At 47.3% G+C, this 18,383-nt stretch overlaps 1 protein-coding gene across 1 annotated transcript; it reads right to left on the bottom strand.

Annotated features, from left to right (window-relative positions):
* Window positions 1-8,572: 8,572 nt before the first annotated feature.
* Window positions 8,573-14,960, bottom strand: LOC140118276 (uncharacterized). Its single transcript, XM_072135969.1, has 7 exons — window positions 14,767-14,960; window positions 13,504-13,623; window positions 13,202-13,381; window positions 12,999-13,122; window positions 12,852-12,916; window positions 12,505-12,619; window positions 8,573-10,257 (listed from the first exon to the last, which is right to left on the bottom strand). The coding sequence occupies exons 1-7, from the start codon at window positions 14,845-14,847 to the stop codon at window positions 8,924-8,926; spliced, it is 2,019 nt and encodes a 672-aa protein (XP_071992070.1). The 5' UTR covers window positions 14,848-14,960; the 3' UTR covers window positions 8,573-8,923.
* Between the last annotated feature and the right edge of the window lie 3,423 nt (window positions 14,961-18,383).

Below are 18,383 nucleotides of genomic sequence, written 5' to 3'. Positions count from 1 at the left end.
TCCACTCTAAATTGCCCCTTTTTCTGTAGCCCCCATTTAACGTCTTGATAAGAAGACGGCTACAGAAAAGGGGACATTATAATATCCCCACACACCTATCATGTCCCCTTATATTTGGGTTTTTCACAATATACATACCACATATATACAAGGCGCTAATGGGACACTGATGAAATGTGTGTCGGGGCGCATACAGGGACCCCACTAGTGCCCCATGTACTGGGTAACAAAGGATCTGATATGTGACTTCATTCTGTAATACATCATATGGTTGGATCTGCTTTTCTTCCCTGACACTGAGGCAGAATGACTCCGATATCTTAGCTTGGATTGTTTGTACGTGTGATGTTCCTAATACTTTGCTGACATTTAGTGGCCCTGTTTACTCTTGCTCACATCTTAGGCAATTTATTTATCTTTGTGGGTTTTAAAGCCATGTATTGTTGGGCTGTTTTTTTAATAAAGTAAATAATTTTTTTTATCTTGTACTCTGGTAATTGTTTCTTTATGGAGTTTTAGCCCCTTTGTATCTTTTTGATGTTCTATTCTATAATAAAATATCCAGCGGCCTCCCCTTATTAATATAATGTCCCAGCAATGACCTCCCCTCACTAATAACATGACCAGCAGCGGCCTTCCCTCACTAATAACATGTCCAGCAGGAGCCTCCCCTCACCTATAACATGTTCAGCAGCGACTTCCCCTCACTAATAACATGTCCAGCAGCAGCCTCCCTTCACTAATAACGTGTCCAGCAGCAGCCTCCCTTCATTAATAACGTGTCCAGCAGCAGCCTCCCTCACTAAGAACATGTCCCAGCAGCGACCTCCCCTCACTAGTAACATGTCCCAGCAGTGACCTCCCCTCACTAATAACATGTCCCAGCAGCGACCTCCCCTCACTAATAACATGTCCCAGCAGAGACCTTCCCTCACTAATAACATGTCCCAGCAGTGACCTCCTCTCACTAATAACATGTCCAGCAGCATCCTCCCCTCATTAATACATTGTCCAGCAGTGGCCTACACTCACTAATAACATGTCCAGCAGCGGCCTCCCCTCACTAATAACATGTTCCAGCAGCTTCCTCCCCTCACTAATACCATGTCCGAGCAGTGGCCTCCGCTCACTAATAACATGTCCAGCAGTGACCTCCCCTCACTAATAACATGTCCAGCAGCGGCCTCCCCTCACTAATAACATGTCAAGGAGCGTCCTCCCCTCATTAATAACATGTCCCAGCAGCAGCCTCCCCTCACTAATAACATGTCAAGGAGCGTCCTCCCCTCACTAATAAAATGTCCAGCAGCGGGCTCCCCTCATTAATAACATGTCCCAGCAGCGGCCTCCCCTCACTAATAACATGTCTCAGCAGCGGCCTCCCCTCACTAATAACATGTCCAGCAACAGCCTCCCCTCACTAATAACATGTCCAGCAGCAGCCTCCCCTCACTAATAACATGTCCAGCAGCAGCGGCCTCCTGTTATTAATAACATGTCCCAACAGCAGCCTCCCTCATTAATAACATGTCCAGCAGTGACCTCCCTTCACTAATAATATGTCCAGTAGTGACCTCCCCTCACTAATAACATGTCCAGCAGCAGCCTCCCCTCACTAATAACATGTCCCAGCAGCGGCTTCCCCACACTCATAACATGTCCCAGCAGTGACCTCCCCTCACTAATAACATGTCCCAGCAGCGACCTCCTCTCACTAATAACATGTCCCAGCAGAGACCTCCTCTCACTAATAACATGTCCCAGCAGCGGCTTCCACTCCCTAATAACATGTTCAACAGCGTCCTCCCCTCACTAATAACATGTCTCAGCAGTGGCCTCCCCTCACTAATAACATGCTCCAGCAGCGGCTTCCACTCACTAATAACATGTTCATCAGCGTCCTCCCCTCATTAATAACATGTCCCAGCAGCGGCTTCCCCTCACTAATAACATGTCCAGCATCGGCCTCCCCTCACTAATAACATATCAAGGAGCGTCCTCTCCTCACTAATAACATGTCCAGCAGCAGCCTCCCCTCACTAATAACATGTCCAGCAGCGGCCTCCCCTCACTAATAACATGTCCAGCAGCGGCCTCCCCTCACTCATAACATGTCCCAGCAGCGGCCTCCCCTCACTCATAACATGTCCCAGCAGCGGCCTCCCCTCACTCATAACATGTCCCAGCAGCGGCCTCCCCTCACTAATAACATGTCCCAGCAGCGGCCTCCCCTCACTAATAACATGTCTCAGCAGCGGCCTCCCCTCACTCATAACATGTCTCAGCAGCGGCCTCCCCTCACTAATAACATGTCAAGGAGCGTCCTCCCCTCACTAATAAAATGTCCAGCAGCGGGCTCCCCTCATTAATAACATGTCTCAGCAGCGGCCTCCCCTCACTAATAACATGTCTCAGCAGCGGCCTCCCCTCACTAATAACATGTCCAGCAACAGCCTCCCCTCACTAATAACATGTCCAGCAACAGCCTCCCCTCACTAATAACATGTCCAGCAGCAGCGGCCTCCTGTTATTAATAACATGTCCCAACAGCGGCCTCCCTCATTAATAACATGTCCAGCAGTGACCTCCCTTCAGTAATAATATGTCCAGTAGTGACCTCCCCTCACTAATAACATGTCAAGGAGCGTCCTCCCCTCACTAATAAAATGTCCAGCAGCGGGCTCCCCTCATTAATAACATGTCCCAGCAGCGGCCTCCCCTCACTAATAACATGTCCCAGCAGCGGCCTCCCCTCACTAATAACATGTCTCAGCAGCGGCCTCCCCTCACTAATAACATGTCCAGCAACAGCCTCCCCTCACTAATAACATGTCCAGCAACAGCCTCCCCTCACTAATAACATGTCCAGCAGCAGCGGCCTCCTGTTATTAATAACATGTCCCAACAGCGGCCTCCCTCATTAATAACATGTCCAGCAGTGACCTCCCTTCAGTAATAATATGTCCAGTAGTGACCTCCCCTCACTAATAACATGTCCAGCAGCGGCCTCCCCTCACTCATAACATGTCCCAGCAGCGGCCTCCTCTCACTCATAACATGTCCCAGCAGCGGCCTCCCCTCACTCATAACATGTCCCAGCAGCGGCCTCCCCTCACTCATAACATGTCCCAGCAGCGGCCTCCCCTCACTCATAACATGTCTCAGCAGCGGCCTCCCCTCACTCATAACATGTCTCAGCAGCGGCCTCCCCTCACTCATAACATGTCAAGGAGCGGCCTCCCCTCACTAATAACATGTCCAGCAGCGGCCTCCCCTCACTAATAACATGTCAAGGAGCGTCCTCCCCTCACTAATAACATGTCAAGGAGCGTCCTCCCCTCACTAATAAAATGTCCAGCAGCGGGCTCCCCTCATTAATAACATGTCCCATCAGCGGGCTCCCCTCACTAATAACATGTCCAGCAACAGCCTCCCCTCACTAATAACATGTCCAGCAGCGGCCTCCCTTCACTAATAACATGTCCAGCAGCAGCGGCCTCCTGTTATTAATAACATGTCCCAACAGCGGCCTCCCTCATTAATAACATGTCCAGCAGTGACCTCCCTTCAGTAATAATATGTCCAGTAGTGACCTCCCCTCACTAATAACATGTCCAGCAGCAGCCTCCCCTCACTAATAACATGTCCCAGCAGCGGCTTCCCCACACTCATAACATGTCCCAGCAGTGACCTCCCCTCACTAATAACATGTCCCAGCAGCGACCTCCTCTCACTAATAACATGTCCCAGCAGAGACCTCCTCTCACTAATAACATGTCCCAGCAGTGACTTCCTCTCACTAATAACATGTCCAGCAGCAGCGGCCTCCTGTTATTAATAACATGTCCCAACAGTGGCCTCCCTCATTAATAACTTGTCCAGCAGTGACCTCCCTTCACTAATAATATGTCCAGTAGTGACCTCCCCTCACTAATAACATGTCCAGCAGCAGCCTCCCCTTACTAATAACATGTCCAACAGCGGCTTCCCCTCACTCATAACATGTCCCAGCAGTGACCTCCCCTCACTAATAACATGTCCCAGCAGCGACCTCCTCTCACTAATAACATGTCCCAGCAGAGACTTCCTCTCACTAATAACATGTCCAGCAGTACCCCCCCCCCCCCACTAATAACATGTTGCAGCAGCGGCTTCCACTCACTAATAACATGTCCAGCAGTGACCTCCCCTCACTAATAACATGTTGCAGCAGCGGCCTCCCCTCACTCATAACATGTCCCAGCAGTGACCTTCCCTCATTAATAACATGTCCCAGCAGTGACCTCCCCTCACTAATAACATGTCCCAGCAGCGATTTCCTCTCACTAATAACATGTTCATCAGCGTCCTCCCCTCACTAATAACATGTCCCAGCAGCGGCCTACACTCACTAATAACATGTCCAGCATCGGCCTCCCCTCACTAATAATATGTCAAGGAGCGGCCTCCCCTCACTAATAACATGTCCAGCAGCAGCCTCCCCTCACTAATAACATGTCCAGCAGTGGCCTCCCCCCAACTAATAACATGTCCCAGCAGCGGCCTCCCCTCACTAATAACATGTCCCAGCAGTGTCCTCCCCTCACTAACAACATGTCCCAGCAGTGACCTCCCTTCACTAATAACATGTCCAACAGCGGCCTTCATTCACTAATAACATGTCCGGCAGGGGCCTCCCCTCACTAATAACATGTCCGCAGCAGTGTCCCCCAATGAAATGTCCAAAGCAGAGCCCCACAATGCAATGCCCCAGCAGTGCTTCCCCTGAAGCAATGACTCCAGAAGTACTACCCCCATTGAAATGCCCTCAGCACTGTTCCCTCCCATAAAATGTTCCCAGCAGTGCTCCCCCATTAATGAAATGTGCAAAGCAGAGGCACCAAAAAATAATAAAGGAAACACTTATTTACAGGCACTCCTCTACACCCTGCGGCCCCGTCTTCATCTCTCCTCAAATTCCAGTCATGTCTATGCTCTCTGCCTGAGCGCATACGCGACCGTATTGCCGCTTGATGACATCATCAAAGAGGGTGCATGCAGGAAGAGGGCATTGACGTGCTTCTGCTCGCACTGCCGGGAATCTGAAATGAAAAAAAAAGCAGGAGCAGCGGGGTGAAGAGATGCGCCGGAGCTGAGTATCGATTCATTTTTTTTTATACAAGTTTCATATGCCAGTGGTCTTCAATCGCTGTATCAGACCCTTCTTCAACACTGAGTGAAGATCACCAAGAAGAAATCACCTAATCAGCCAGCAATTTTCATGCAGAACAATGTCACACAGCAAAAAAAGGAAAGCAGTTCCATGAAACAAAAAATATTAAAAACGAATGAAATGGCCACAACCCAGAGTCCCGATATATATACTCACCTGGAAACCCCTTGGTGACAAAGTTATAGCGAAGAAACCCACAACAGTCACAGAACTCTGGAAGAAGACCTCAGCAAGAACCAAGATCCCAGCAGAACCGTGTGAGAGATGTCCTGCGACTGCAGATGAGCTGAAGTCATTCAACACAGGAAAACTCAGTTGTGGCAAAATTTACTAGGCACGTGATAAAGTCCTAAATTGTTGCAAAAAAAAGCCACCCTGGTGTGGTCAGTTTTTCATGCCTGTGTTTCAGAAAAGTAGCTCAGAGCTGACCCAACTAGGATAAAACTAGGACTACAAAAAAAAAAAAAAAACAGATGATAGGAAATCACATGGACATAACATGTTGATGCTGACCTAGGCACTCACATGGCTCTGCCCCTAGCCATCAAGCTAAGGCCTCTGCCCGTAGCCCCCAGCAGGTTACTACAAGAGATCAGTGCTTGGCCCAGGAGTCTCTCCAATGATCCACTGCTAGCATCAGATTAAAAATCTGCTTCAGGCTTCGTTCACACACCGGGGCACATTTACTTACCCGTCCTGGACAATTCCCCAAAACTGCATTGTCCAACCAGAATGCACATCTGCGGCGATTCACGAAGATCATGCGCCCCATATCCTGCATGTGTCGCTTCCCCGCTCAGGTCCGCTGGAGCTCACCTACATCTTCCTGGTTTATGTGCATTGTCTTGCGACACAAATTGAATCTTAAATCAGTCCCCCGATTTCTGTTGCATGAAGCACAGCACAGAAATGCATTGGGCAAAATACTTCATCACATGTAAATACATTTTCTCAGCAGCGGCAGGCGTGTGGTGTGTGACATTGTTAGACAATACAAGTTTCTACACATACAGTATGTGTATGGTGATGAGCTTTGCCGAATGCATTTGAATTGCAAACATATGATCAGAATGTGGCCTCGGGTTGTGTTCATTTAGGAAGGTAATTGTAGCACAGAGGGGAGGAGTCTCTCCCAATCGCATCGGTGTTTACACTGTTCGGTGTTACACATGCAGCACATGAGATCGGGAGAAACCCACCGTGCATGAATTGTGTTCCTAAATGTAATTCAAGCGCAGGATGTGAACGTAGCCACCTAAGCTAAACCTAGTCCCACTAACCCTAAGCTACTGACACATACAGTGCCCTCCATAATTTAAAGAGAACCCGTCATGCAAAATAACCCCCCTAAACTAAATATATTTTCATAAACTGCCATTAGAGAGCATTGCCTCTATCCCTTCATTGTCCCTCTACATGCCTGTAAACCTAAGCAATGAGGTCCTAAAGCTGTATGCAAATGACCTGTGAAATGTCCAATGAAGCATTAGCATATTCAAGCTGTCCACTCTATTCATGAGTGGGAGGCACAGCCGCACCCCCAGTGCATGACTGACAGCCTGTATAATGATGTGAGGCTGTATAATGATGTGCTTCCTGGTGCTGGTGGCCACACCCCCAGTGCATGACTGACAGCCTGTATAATGATGTGAGGCTGTATAATGATGTGCTTCCTGGTGCTGGTGTGCAGCCTGTGTGTGCATGTGTGTGTGTTTAGGATAGATACAGCAGCTCCAGGCAGCCATGTTACAGCAGAATATGTCAGATTCATGTGTAGCTGATGTCTGTGTCTCTCACCTGTATATTAGGTGGATGCAGCATTTACTATACATTACACACAGACATGAGCAGGGGGAGGAGAGGGGAGGGGGAACAGGGGTGACATCACTGCCTCTGACCATGTGACCAGCCTCATTTACATGATAAAAACTAGATGATTTTAGAATGATTAATGTATGAAATAACTAGATAAAGGCTGGGATGGGATCCTTGTGAGCTGCTCCAACAGGTAGTAGTGACAGGACTAGTGACACAGACCTGATGACAGGTGTCCTTTAAGGGGTTATCCAAACTGGGTAAGCAGAAAAACAAGTAAGCAGTTCTACTTACCCCCTCAGGTTAAGCAATATGCCTCCCATCACCTCCAGTCTCTGTGTATATATAGAGGTGCAACAGTTATGTTACCATCGGGTCCTGGCTGTGGTCTGTGTAACACCAGGGGGAGCATAGCGCCAGGAGGAGGGGCACATCGCCGAACTGAAGCACCAGAGAGGGTAACATCAGCACTCAATGTAAATCCTGCAGCTCACTCACAAGGTCGTCTTAAATCGGTGGAATTCACTATTACCTTCTATCTGCAAGATTAGGCGTCCGCTTATTTCAGCCAGAACTTGGCCATGAAGATTCAGCAAAAAAAAGCTAGGTTCCTCATTTTATCTTCTCCACCTTCTATGACAAATTGAGCAATGTTTTGTTCTCCTAGAGATCACAATTATGACCCTACAGTGGCAATAGTGCCTGCCCCAGTATCAAATAGTCACAGTGCTTGCCCCCAGTTTCTACTAGTCACTTCACCTGCCCCCAATAGCCACTAGTCACAGAACCTGCTCCAATAGCCACTAATGACAGCGCCTATCCCCAGAAGCCACTTGTCACAGCGTCTGCCCCCAGTAGCCAACAGTCATAATGCTGCCCCCACTAGACATTTCTGTTCCTAGTAGTCACAGGACTACACCCAGTAGCCAGTGTTGTCTCCAGTAGTCACAGTACTACACCCAGTACCCATTGCTGTCTACAGTAGTCACAGTAGTACATCCAGTACCCATTGCTGTCTACAGTAGTCACAGTAGTACATCCAGTAGCCATTGCTGTCCAGAGAAGTCACAGTACTACACCCAGTACCCATTGCTGTCTACAGTAGTCACAGTAGTGCATCCAGTAGCCTTTGCATACGAGGTGTGATGACTGAGACACATGCCGCCTCCGCTGCATCTATTATTACATAGACTGCACACTCCCTGTGCTGCCCCAAGGCACTAGTAGCCAATAGTAAAATTTATAAAAATATACATATACTCACCTTCTTCTCAGACCTCTCTGTGTGAGCCGCTGCACTGGCAACGTGTGACGACATCAGACGGCCATAGGCCTTTCACCAGGCGCAGATCGGACGCTTCATCACACGCCACCTGCGCCACATCTAGTATCACACAGCCAGCATGCTTGCGGTCTGCGTGATAGATGGAGAGCAGAGGAACACGGGAACTGGGAGATCCTGTGCTCTACTGCAACAATTACAGGGGGTTCCACCAACAACTCACCATTTCCCCATCGGGGAAGGTGGGTGATTTTTTTTAATTATAAAAAGTCTCCCCCCACCTGGACACCTTTGCCAATATGTCGGCAGTGCCTTGCGGTAAATACGGCCCTGCATTGGGGCCTAGTTCTTATTGGCTATTGTGCAATCACTGTTTTCTTTTGATATGACCTATGGTCTGATAGAGGGAAGTTATCTGGAGTATTTGCCTTTTGGATCACAGATGTTTTTGGGTAATTGCATATCTTTTACCAATCATTTACTGCACCAAATCACTATTGCTTTTTTTCTTCTGAATTTCAATTTTTTTAATTTATAGTTTTTCTTGTATCATTTTCCTAGAAAATTGAAAAGAATTCTAGTGTACTCTGTGTGAGTTAAACAAGACTTGATCTCTAAGTTAATAGCTTCTCCTCTGTGTGAGTTCTCCGATGTCTAACAAGACTTGTTTTCGCAGTGAAATATTTCCCACATTCTGAACAGGTTTCGGACACTTCCTCTTTATGAGTTCTCTGATGTCTACCGAGACTTGCTTTCTTAGTAAAAAGTTGTCCACATTCGGAGCATGAATATGTTTTCTCCCCTGTGTGAATTTTCTGATGTCTACTAAGACTTACTTTCTCAGCAAAGTGTTTTCCACAATCTAAGCAGGAATATGTTACCTCCCCCGTGTGAGTTTTTTGGTGTGTAACAAGCTTTGATTTCTGAGTAAACCATTTCCCACATTCTGAGCACGAGAAGGGTTTTGCTCCTATGTGAATGTACTGATGTTCAACAAGACCTTCTTTCCTTGTGAAACTCTTCTTGCACTCCTGACATGAGAATGGCTTCTCTCCTGTGTGAATTCTCTGATGTCTATCCAATTCAAATTTCTGCCTAAAACATTTGTTACATTGTAAACACAAAAATGGCTTCTCCCCTGTGTGAATTCTCTGGTGTATAGTCAATTCTGATTTGTGGTGAAAACATTTGCTACATTCTGAACATGAAAACGGCTTCTCCCCTGTGTGATGTGCCTGATGCCTAAGAAGCCTTGATTTGTATTTAAAAAATTTGTCACATTCCGAACATGAAAATAGCTTCTCTCCAGTGTGAATTCTTTGGTGTGCAGTCAATGCTGATTTGTCACTAAAACATTTGCAACAATCCAAGCATGAGTATGGCTTCTCTCCTGTGTGAGTTCTCTGATGTCTTTCAAGTTTTGATTTATGGTTAAAACATTTGCCACATTCTGAACATGAAAATGGCTTCCCTTTTGTGTGAATTCTCCGGTGTCTATCCATTTCGGATTTTTTCTTAAAACATTTGTCACATTCCGAACATGAAAACGGCTTCTCAGCTGTGTGAATTCTCATCTGGTGTTTAGCCAAGTCTGATTTCTGGTTAAAACATTTGCTGCAATCTGAACATGAAAATCTCTTCCTCCCTGTGTGAAATCTTTGATGTTTATGAAATTTTAATTTGTGGTTAAAAACTTTGCTGCAAACTGAACACTGATATCTCATCTTCTCTGTGTGAGATCCTTGATCCCTTCCTGGAGTTTTATTTTGTAGTGAATGAGAAGTTGAGACTTGTAAAACAGGATCAGATGACAGATCTTCTCGGAGAGCGGCTGGGGGTGTACCGGGGATCATGGGGTTTCCTCCATTTGTATCTTGTGTGTCACCATGTTCATTTACTTTAAAATCATAATAAATCACATGTTCCTCTAAGCTCCTGGTGTAGACATCTGCCAAAAATAAAAAACATTCCAAGGAGTTTATATTTCCTATTATTGTTTACAACATGTTAAAGAGAATGTGAGTAACAATGCCTGCTGATAAAGGGTTATGAGACCTCCCCATATCACCTAAAATTAGCTGCCAGTGGGGCCCTGTACCTGAATTACAGACGTTTTTTCTGATATGCAAATCAGCTTTTCTGACTCATCTCTGGCAACCTGAGAGAAGAGTCAGATATACCAGTGAGCCACGACCCATTATTCTGACTGACAGCTCTGTGTCTCTTCATATACCTGCTCTGCCTCCTTGTACTTAGGGACTGTCTACTTATATTCAACTACAGACATATAAAGCTCTATGTACAGATGGGAAATATTGTGTAAAATTTTTTACATGGTGCCTTGTGTTACATTCATGACATGTGACCAGTGACATCATCGCAGGTCCTTCAAACTAAGAATAGCAAACTGTACACCATGTATGTGATTACATGAAATCACAGCAGCCTCCATGGAGGATGGAGAGGAGTAGAAGTCCATGGAAGCTGCTGTGACTTCATGTGGTCAGAAACATGCATGGCGTACAGTTTTCTATTTTTAAGACGCTAAAGGACCTGAGATGATATCTCTCTGATCACACGACATGAACTGTGATCAATAAGGGAGTATAAGGCTGGCCAAGCAGGACACGCCCCCTATGATGCCAGAAAATATAAGATAAAAGGTGGTTTATGTGAATGTAAGCAAAACTATTTTTAGCCAAAAGAAGGGGGTCAGTCAGTTATTAGAGCTCTATAGGAACCAGTCACTGGCTGTATATGTGGTGACAGGTATCCTTTAAGTCCAAGGTGGCAAAACTTTGCAATCTATCAGAAGACCTTCCAAAATTGAAGCACCACAAAAAACAGACAGCAAGGCATCATATACAAAGTGCAAAGGTAGAATCCACACAGTGCTCCAATTATAGGCCAATATCACTAGTAAACGTGGATACAAGATGACTTCCCGATCATTCCCTCGGCTCGCATTATCTATCCAGAGTAGGAAGACTTTCTTTCAGGTCGTGAGCCCCGGGACAACAGACACAAGGCCATTAATCTAATCAATAGGGTGAAGACTTGTCGCCTATAAGCCATGCTCCATTTTTCATAAACTGAAAGGCACCAGACAGATTTCTTTTGCTTATGTTAAGATACTTTCCCCTGGTTAGGAAACTAATATTTTTAAGATGAACAAATCACCCTAAATTTTATAGACACTCCCTGTGGGTTTGCTTACTATTATTTCTCTCCCTTGTCACCCTTCCTTCATCTGGGCAAGCGAACCAACCAGATTCCAGAAAACCTTACTGTCGCACCCCCAAGAAACTCCACTTTCAAACCATTGGTGTCTATAGAACAGAGATTCACCACAATTCTGCTGAATAAATAGGATGACAATGAAGTGGATATAAAACGGCCCCATCATTGTCCCCACACTGCTGTGCTTCAATCATCTCATAAATCACACCAAAGCCTTAGTCTCTCGTCTGTGTCCGGTGACAAACACCTTTTTTCCCCTTTAAGCTTACAGATTTACTGTTCCCAAATTGAATTACTAAGGTTAAGGCCCGGGCCCGTTAGAAGTGATGATGACTGGTTTAATTTACGAATTTGTGATCTGAGAGCATACAGTACTCCAGCCACTCGCTCTCCTTCCAGATTCGCCAATTTCTCACCTTGATTGCATGTAAGTTTATAAAACACAAGATGCCAAGCTACTACCCCAAGACATGGAATTTCTGTAGAAGATATCAATAAAGGCAGTTTTGAGCGCTCCAAATTTGCAATAAAAGAGAATGCTTTCATCCACTAAAGCTGTGTTCAGGAAAACGCACCGCGGTTTTCGTGCGGATCGAACAAATCCGTAGTGCAAATCGCCCAAACTTCTTAGGTGTTAACAAAAGGAATTCATTATACTCACAAACAAAGGTAAAATAGCTCTTTGTATAAAATTAATGCTTTTCCAAGCCTATGGATTGCACATTATGGATTTTATACAAAGCGCTATTTTATCGTTGTTTGTGAGTATAATGAATTCCTTTTATTAACACCTAAGTTTGGGCGATTTGCACTGTGGATTTGTTCTCTTTCTAGTCCACATAGAGAAGCTGATAAAATCATACAGGATCCATTGAGTCTTCCCCACTCAGCCCTTATTCTCTGTTACACTTTGAGCAACTTTGTAATATCAATCATTACTCCTGTAATTACTCACCTGGGCAGATACCTGCAGGGACGTCCTCCTTACTCTCCTCCTCATCACTCACAAGCGTCTCTTCTTTTATGGCTACAACACTGATACAGTTTAGCTCATTCTCTTCATTCAGGAGCTGAAAAATAAATGTTATAATAGTCAGAGGATGGAGAAGACGCAGGGAATCCAGCGCTACTTATCTCTGGGGACATGGAGAAGATCCAGAGCACATGTCCTGTCTATGGTCACCTCCGCTCCTCCATCTCCTCCTCTCATTACACAAGTATAAGACATATAATACTGAGGGATAAGACTGAAGACAAGGAGGTCACAGGCGTCTACAGGTCATAGGGGAGATCTCCACCTACCTGATCATCCTGTGGTAGAAGAGGACGGGGACATCTCTCCGGGGATCTTCTCTCCCTGGATGTGACTGTAGGGATCACATACAGAGACTGAATTCCTTCTTCTATACAGATAATGAGGGGACACGTGTCTATAGTCCTGTCTATTACCTGGTGATGTGAGGGGCCGGGGGTCCTCCATCATGACGTCCTGGTACAGATCCTTGTGTCCTTCTACATACCCCCACTCCTCCATGGAGAAATAGACAGCCACATCCTGACACCTTATAGGAACCTGACACACACAATGGGTACAGTCACCACCCGGCGCCTCCAGTTACTGTATAATGTCCCAGCATTCCCAGCAGTGTCACCTCTCCAGTCAGCAGCTCCGCCATCTTCATGGTCAGTTCTAGGATCTCCTGTACATTCATCTCCTCATGTATCAGGGGGTGAGGGGGAGACCCCGGGATGGGGTGCAGGGGTCCCCCCCATTCTTCATACACAGGGGCCGGACAGCGCTCACTAGACGTCTTCTTCACTAATGTGTAATCCTGGTTATGGGGAGACACAGGAATAATATCACTACATACATGTCCGGAGTCACATGACCCCCAGTCACATGATCTGTTATTACCAGAGATAACGAGGTCATGTGACATCACCAGGATCTCACCTCTCCTGTGAGCCGGTAGAGGATCTCTAGGGTGAGGTGTAGGACGCTCTCCGCCATCTTGTCCCGGTCTCTCTCCATCCCTGATGCGTCGCTCCGGAATATTCTCTGATACAGAAGATTCTAGATTGTAAGAAACGGAGGAGAAAGAAGAGAAGACGACGAGCAAATACATATTACAGGTAAGATGTAGTGTGACCACCTCCAGCCTGCAGTCCCATGTAATGTACATCCCTCTCCTCCCCCCAGCCAGCAGTCCCATGTATTGTACACCCCACTCCTCTCTCCAGCCTGCAGTCCCATGTAATGTACATCCCTCTCCCCCTCCAGCCTGCAGTCCCATGTAATGTACATCCCTCTCCCCCTCCAGCCTGCAGTCCCATGTAATGTACATCCCTCTCCTCCTCCAGCCTGCAGACCCATGTAATGTACACCCCTCTCCTCCTCCAACCTGCAGTCCCATGTAATATACATCCCTCTCCTCCCTCCAGCCTGCAGCCCCATGTAATGTACATCCCTTTCCCCCTCCAGCCTGCAGTCCCATGCAATGTACACCCCTCTCCTCCCTTCAGCCTGCAGTTCCATGTAATGTACATCCCTCTCCTCCCTCCAGCCTGCAGTCCCATGTAATGTACATCCCTCTCCTCCCTCCAGTCTGCAGTCCCATGTAATGTACATCCCTCTCCTCCCTCCATCCTGCAGTTCCATGTAATGTACACCCCTCTCCTCCTCCAGCCTGCAGTCCCATGTAATGTACATCCCTCTCCTCCCTCCAGCCCGCAGTCCCATGTAATGTACATCCCTCTCCTCCCTCCAGCCTGCAGCCCCATGTAATGTACATCCCTCTCCCCCCTCCAGCCTGCAGTCCCATGTAATGTACACCCCTCTCCTCTCTCCAGCCTGTAGTCCCATGTAATGTACATCCCTCTCCCCCTCCAGCCCGCAGTCCCATGTAATGTACACCCCTCTCCTCCTCCAGCCCGCAGTCCCATGTAATGTACATCCCTCTCCTCCCTCCAGCCTGCAGCCCCACGTAATGTACATCCCTCTCCCCCCTCCAGCCTGCAGTCCCATGTAATGTACACCCCTCTCCTCTCTCCAGCCTGCAGTCCCATGTAATGTACATCCCTCTCCCCCTCCAGCCTGCAGTCCCATGTAATGTACATCCCTCTCCTCCTCCAGCCTGCAGTCCCATGTAATGTGCACCCCTCTCCCCTCCAGCCTGCAGTCCCATGTAATGTACACCCCTCTCCTCTCTGTACACACCTGCAGACAATCCCTGCTGCGGCTTCCGTAGCGGAGGTCACATGATGAGTCGGGAGCATAGCAGTGCAGAGGGGGAGACATCACTGTGCGATGCTGCCACCTGCTGACCACAATAGTAATTTGTCCCGTGTAGCAGAGCAGGGGCAGCAGCCGCTCACTGACACTTGGGTTGGGCCCCTCCAGCTCTTTCCCAGCTACGTGTCTGGTCCCTGTGTTCTCATACAGGCCGGGGGAGCAGAGAGCCCGACACCCCAGGGAGCAGAGAGGCCGACACCGCAGGGAGTAGACTCTGACATTGTAGGGAGTAGAGAGCTGGAGAGGGAAGTGGAGGTTGCACTTGCTCCATGCTTGGTGTTCCGCTTCCAGAAGGCCAAAAACCTAATGAGCTTTGGCTGCGGCTTTTCACCCGGTGCGGGATCCTTAGTGGGACTCAGTATTGACCACCCTCTCTACTGGATGTGTTCTTAATGCAGCAGCCAGACGCGTCTTTCTATCCAGATGCTACACGGATGCCTCCAGTCTGCGCCAGTCATTGCACTGGTTGCTCGTCACTTTCTGAATTCAATTCCAACTTATCCCCCACATCCACAAAGCTCTGCACAGAGCGGCACCTACCTACCTGTCATTCCTCTATATTGCCATAGCCAATGCTCTTTGATCTGCCCGTGATCTAATATTGCTCCAATTGCATTGCACTAATTGGCTACTACCAGACTATTACCAAAGTCTGATGGTGCTTTCCCAAAATCAGTTTTTCAGATGCAGGATTAATGTCCAAAGTAGGAGCTGGGTAAAAAGAGTTGGATTGGGAACACACCCTATAAAATGCCCTGAACCCCAGCTCTACAGGCAGGCCTAGATAACATTACATTTTTTGGTAAAGGCTGAGTGTACCCATTGACATATACTGACAGAAGGAGGCAGACTTTTTGTCTCTGTCTGACCAGTACGACATATACTGTAAAAAAGACAGGATGGAAAAATGCAGAAAGCTACGTCTTTCCATCCAGCTCCCTCCTTCTGAGCGACATAATACGCCTATCGGGAGCGGATGCAGTGTATTGCATCCCTCCCCCGGCCTCTACTGAGTGGATACATCGCACAGCAAGAAGGAGACCAATGATGTCACTGTCCACATAAGGACAGCAACATCACTATGGAAACATCCCGTACATAGGCAGCAGCATAGTACCCTCGCATTCAGGGGGGAGGAGGAGTCTCCGGGTGACATAACCCACTGTATAGGCATACTGTGGGATACGTCAGTGCCATATGTTGTAAGGACACATCTTTACAATGTATGGAGAAAACGTAATGAGGACCCAGCCTAAGGGTACATTCGCACAAACGTATGGGGGGCGTATATACAGCCAACGTATATACGCCATATATAAGTCCCCCATAAATGACAATGGGCGCACAGTGCCGTACAGGAGCAGTACGGTGCAGCACACATGTGGCACCATATCGTTCTGTAGCCGGGTGGAAAGATAGGACATGTCCTAATTTTCCCCATAATACGGCACTTGCACCGTATATTACAAAGGAGAGGGGCGGGGATGAGCGGTGCTCACCCCCTCCTCCTCTCCCGGGCGCCATGTGCCCACCATACTATGGTACAGCAAGCACACGTTTGTGTGAATGTAGCCTAACTCTTTTCACCTCCTACGAGTACTCCTCCCATCTGTGTAATCCTTTATACTGTCATGAAGGTTACTCTCACGCCCCGGCACCATAGATTCTGTACATATGGAAAGCAACTGGTGCATTTAGCATTATATACAGTGTATACAGAATATATTTAATTATTTTATCCCTTAAAAAGAATGGCTGGACATTGTACAAGCTCTTACACCTCCTGTGTCGCTTTTTCCTCATAGATTGTAAGCATGCGCAGAACAGCAGGCCCCGCCGAAGATTTCGGGTAGGAGGATCGAAAAGGCTACTGGGGCGTGGAGTAGGCGCGCCGTGTAGCCTCAGCTCTGGCTACTCCACGCCCCAGTAGCCTCTTTACAAAATTTACATATCAGGGGAATAAAAGTTATTTAAAAAGTGCGGGGACGTGAGGATTAGCCCTAAAAAGGTCTATCCTCACGTCCTATAGATCCACCTACCACCCGTTGTACCTTTATAGATAGATTCATGGTGGTAGGTTCCCTTTAAATCCTGCTGCTGAATCTGGTGGCAGATTTGCTGGCAGGGCTGATGGACCTTGTGAATGAGAGACTTCAGATAACACATTGTTGAACTCTTCTCTTGTCCGCACCCGTTACCCTAATGCCGCTCCGTTGCACCTTAATGACTGGACTGCGCCTCTGAGTCCCTCTGATGTTTGGCACAGAAAATTCCCCAGGAACTTGCTTACTCCTTTTATTCCATAGGGAATAGAACCTGCTGCACAATTAGCTCTTACCTCTCTTACCTCTTGCAGAATTTACATGCTGCCAAAACTCTCATCTGTTCGCTATCTCCCTCATCTGTGCCCAAACTGATTTGAAGCTGACCCTGATGACTGGGCTGTGTAACACCCCTGCCAACACAGTGTTACAAAATAATGCTTCCAATAGATATATGTATCCCACAAAGACTGATCACCATTGAGAGCCCTCTGGTGTCTATAATCGGTAATGCAGCTGTTAAATATCTGCTTGAGAAGGATATTATACTTATGTGACCAATCAAATGCACTGCTATTAGTATATTGTACAGAGGTGCTGGTTGGTTGAGGAATTTGCCACCTCCCAAGGGGAGCTAATAAAACCCTTTATGGTTGGAAAGTTCTTGGTCTTCTAGAATCTCTGAGGAACAGGGTTGACATCCCTTTTCTCTGAGTGAAAGGCTGATAATATCAAGGGCGCCTCATTTACACATCACCCAGGGATCCCGACATCTACATTGCGGTTGCCCCAGGGAGAAATATTTTACACCTTCAGCCTCTCCCTTCTTTCTTGCACTTAAACCTGCCTGTAACCTGCCAGGCTGTGGACGAGGCCTATTCCTCTGGTACCGTGACCACAGACGAGTGCTAGGCTGCGCTCCGCATGCCTCTCGGGTACCTATGGGATCCAGCTGCCCCAAAATACAGAAAAGGCAAGGCCCCGGGGGGATGTTGCAGTTGTGCTTTTGGCACCTGCACTATGCCTGGCTCAACTCCCCTCTGCTTTATAGAATGGTCCAGTCATCCCATGTAGACTACTGGGTCCATGACTCTGATCACCCTTGTCCTCTCCTAAAAGGCTACAATTAGGGTGCTGCCACATGGTGCGTTCTTGGACTGCATTTTTGCATGCTTACCTGGTGTTTGGCTGGTTTGAATCAGTTTCACAGCTGCTTACACTTCCATTAATGCACCATAAACGCACCAAGAAAGGTCAAAGAACTGTCCAAGAACGCAACGTGTGACAACACCCTTCATGTTGCGTTTATTGCAGGTGTGGCTAGCCAGAAGAGTATTCTCTAGGAGAGGGAACTTACTACTGCCCTGAGGGATGCTTAGTCTTATCTACTCCTGATATCACGTGGTGGTGGGCACCGGCTCAGCGGGTTCTCACCAAAGAATGGACATGCAATTTAACATTAAGAAGAGTAAGCTCCCAGACCATCGGCTGCCGTCCATG

This window comes from Engystomops pustulosus, chromosome 1 (genome assembly GCF_040894005.1).
Source record: "Engystomops pustulosus chromosome 1, aEngPut4.maternal, whole genome shotgun sequence".
NCBI lineage: Eukaryota > Metazoa > Chordata > Amphibia > Anura > Leptodactylidae > Engystomops > Engystomops pustulosus.
Note: the sequence above shows the minus strand (reverse complement) of the source record. Positions and strands in the feature narration are given on the sequence as shown.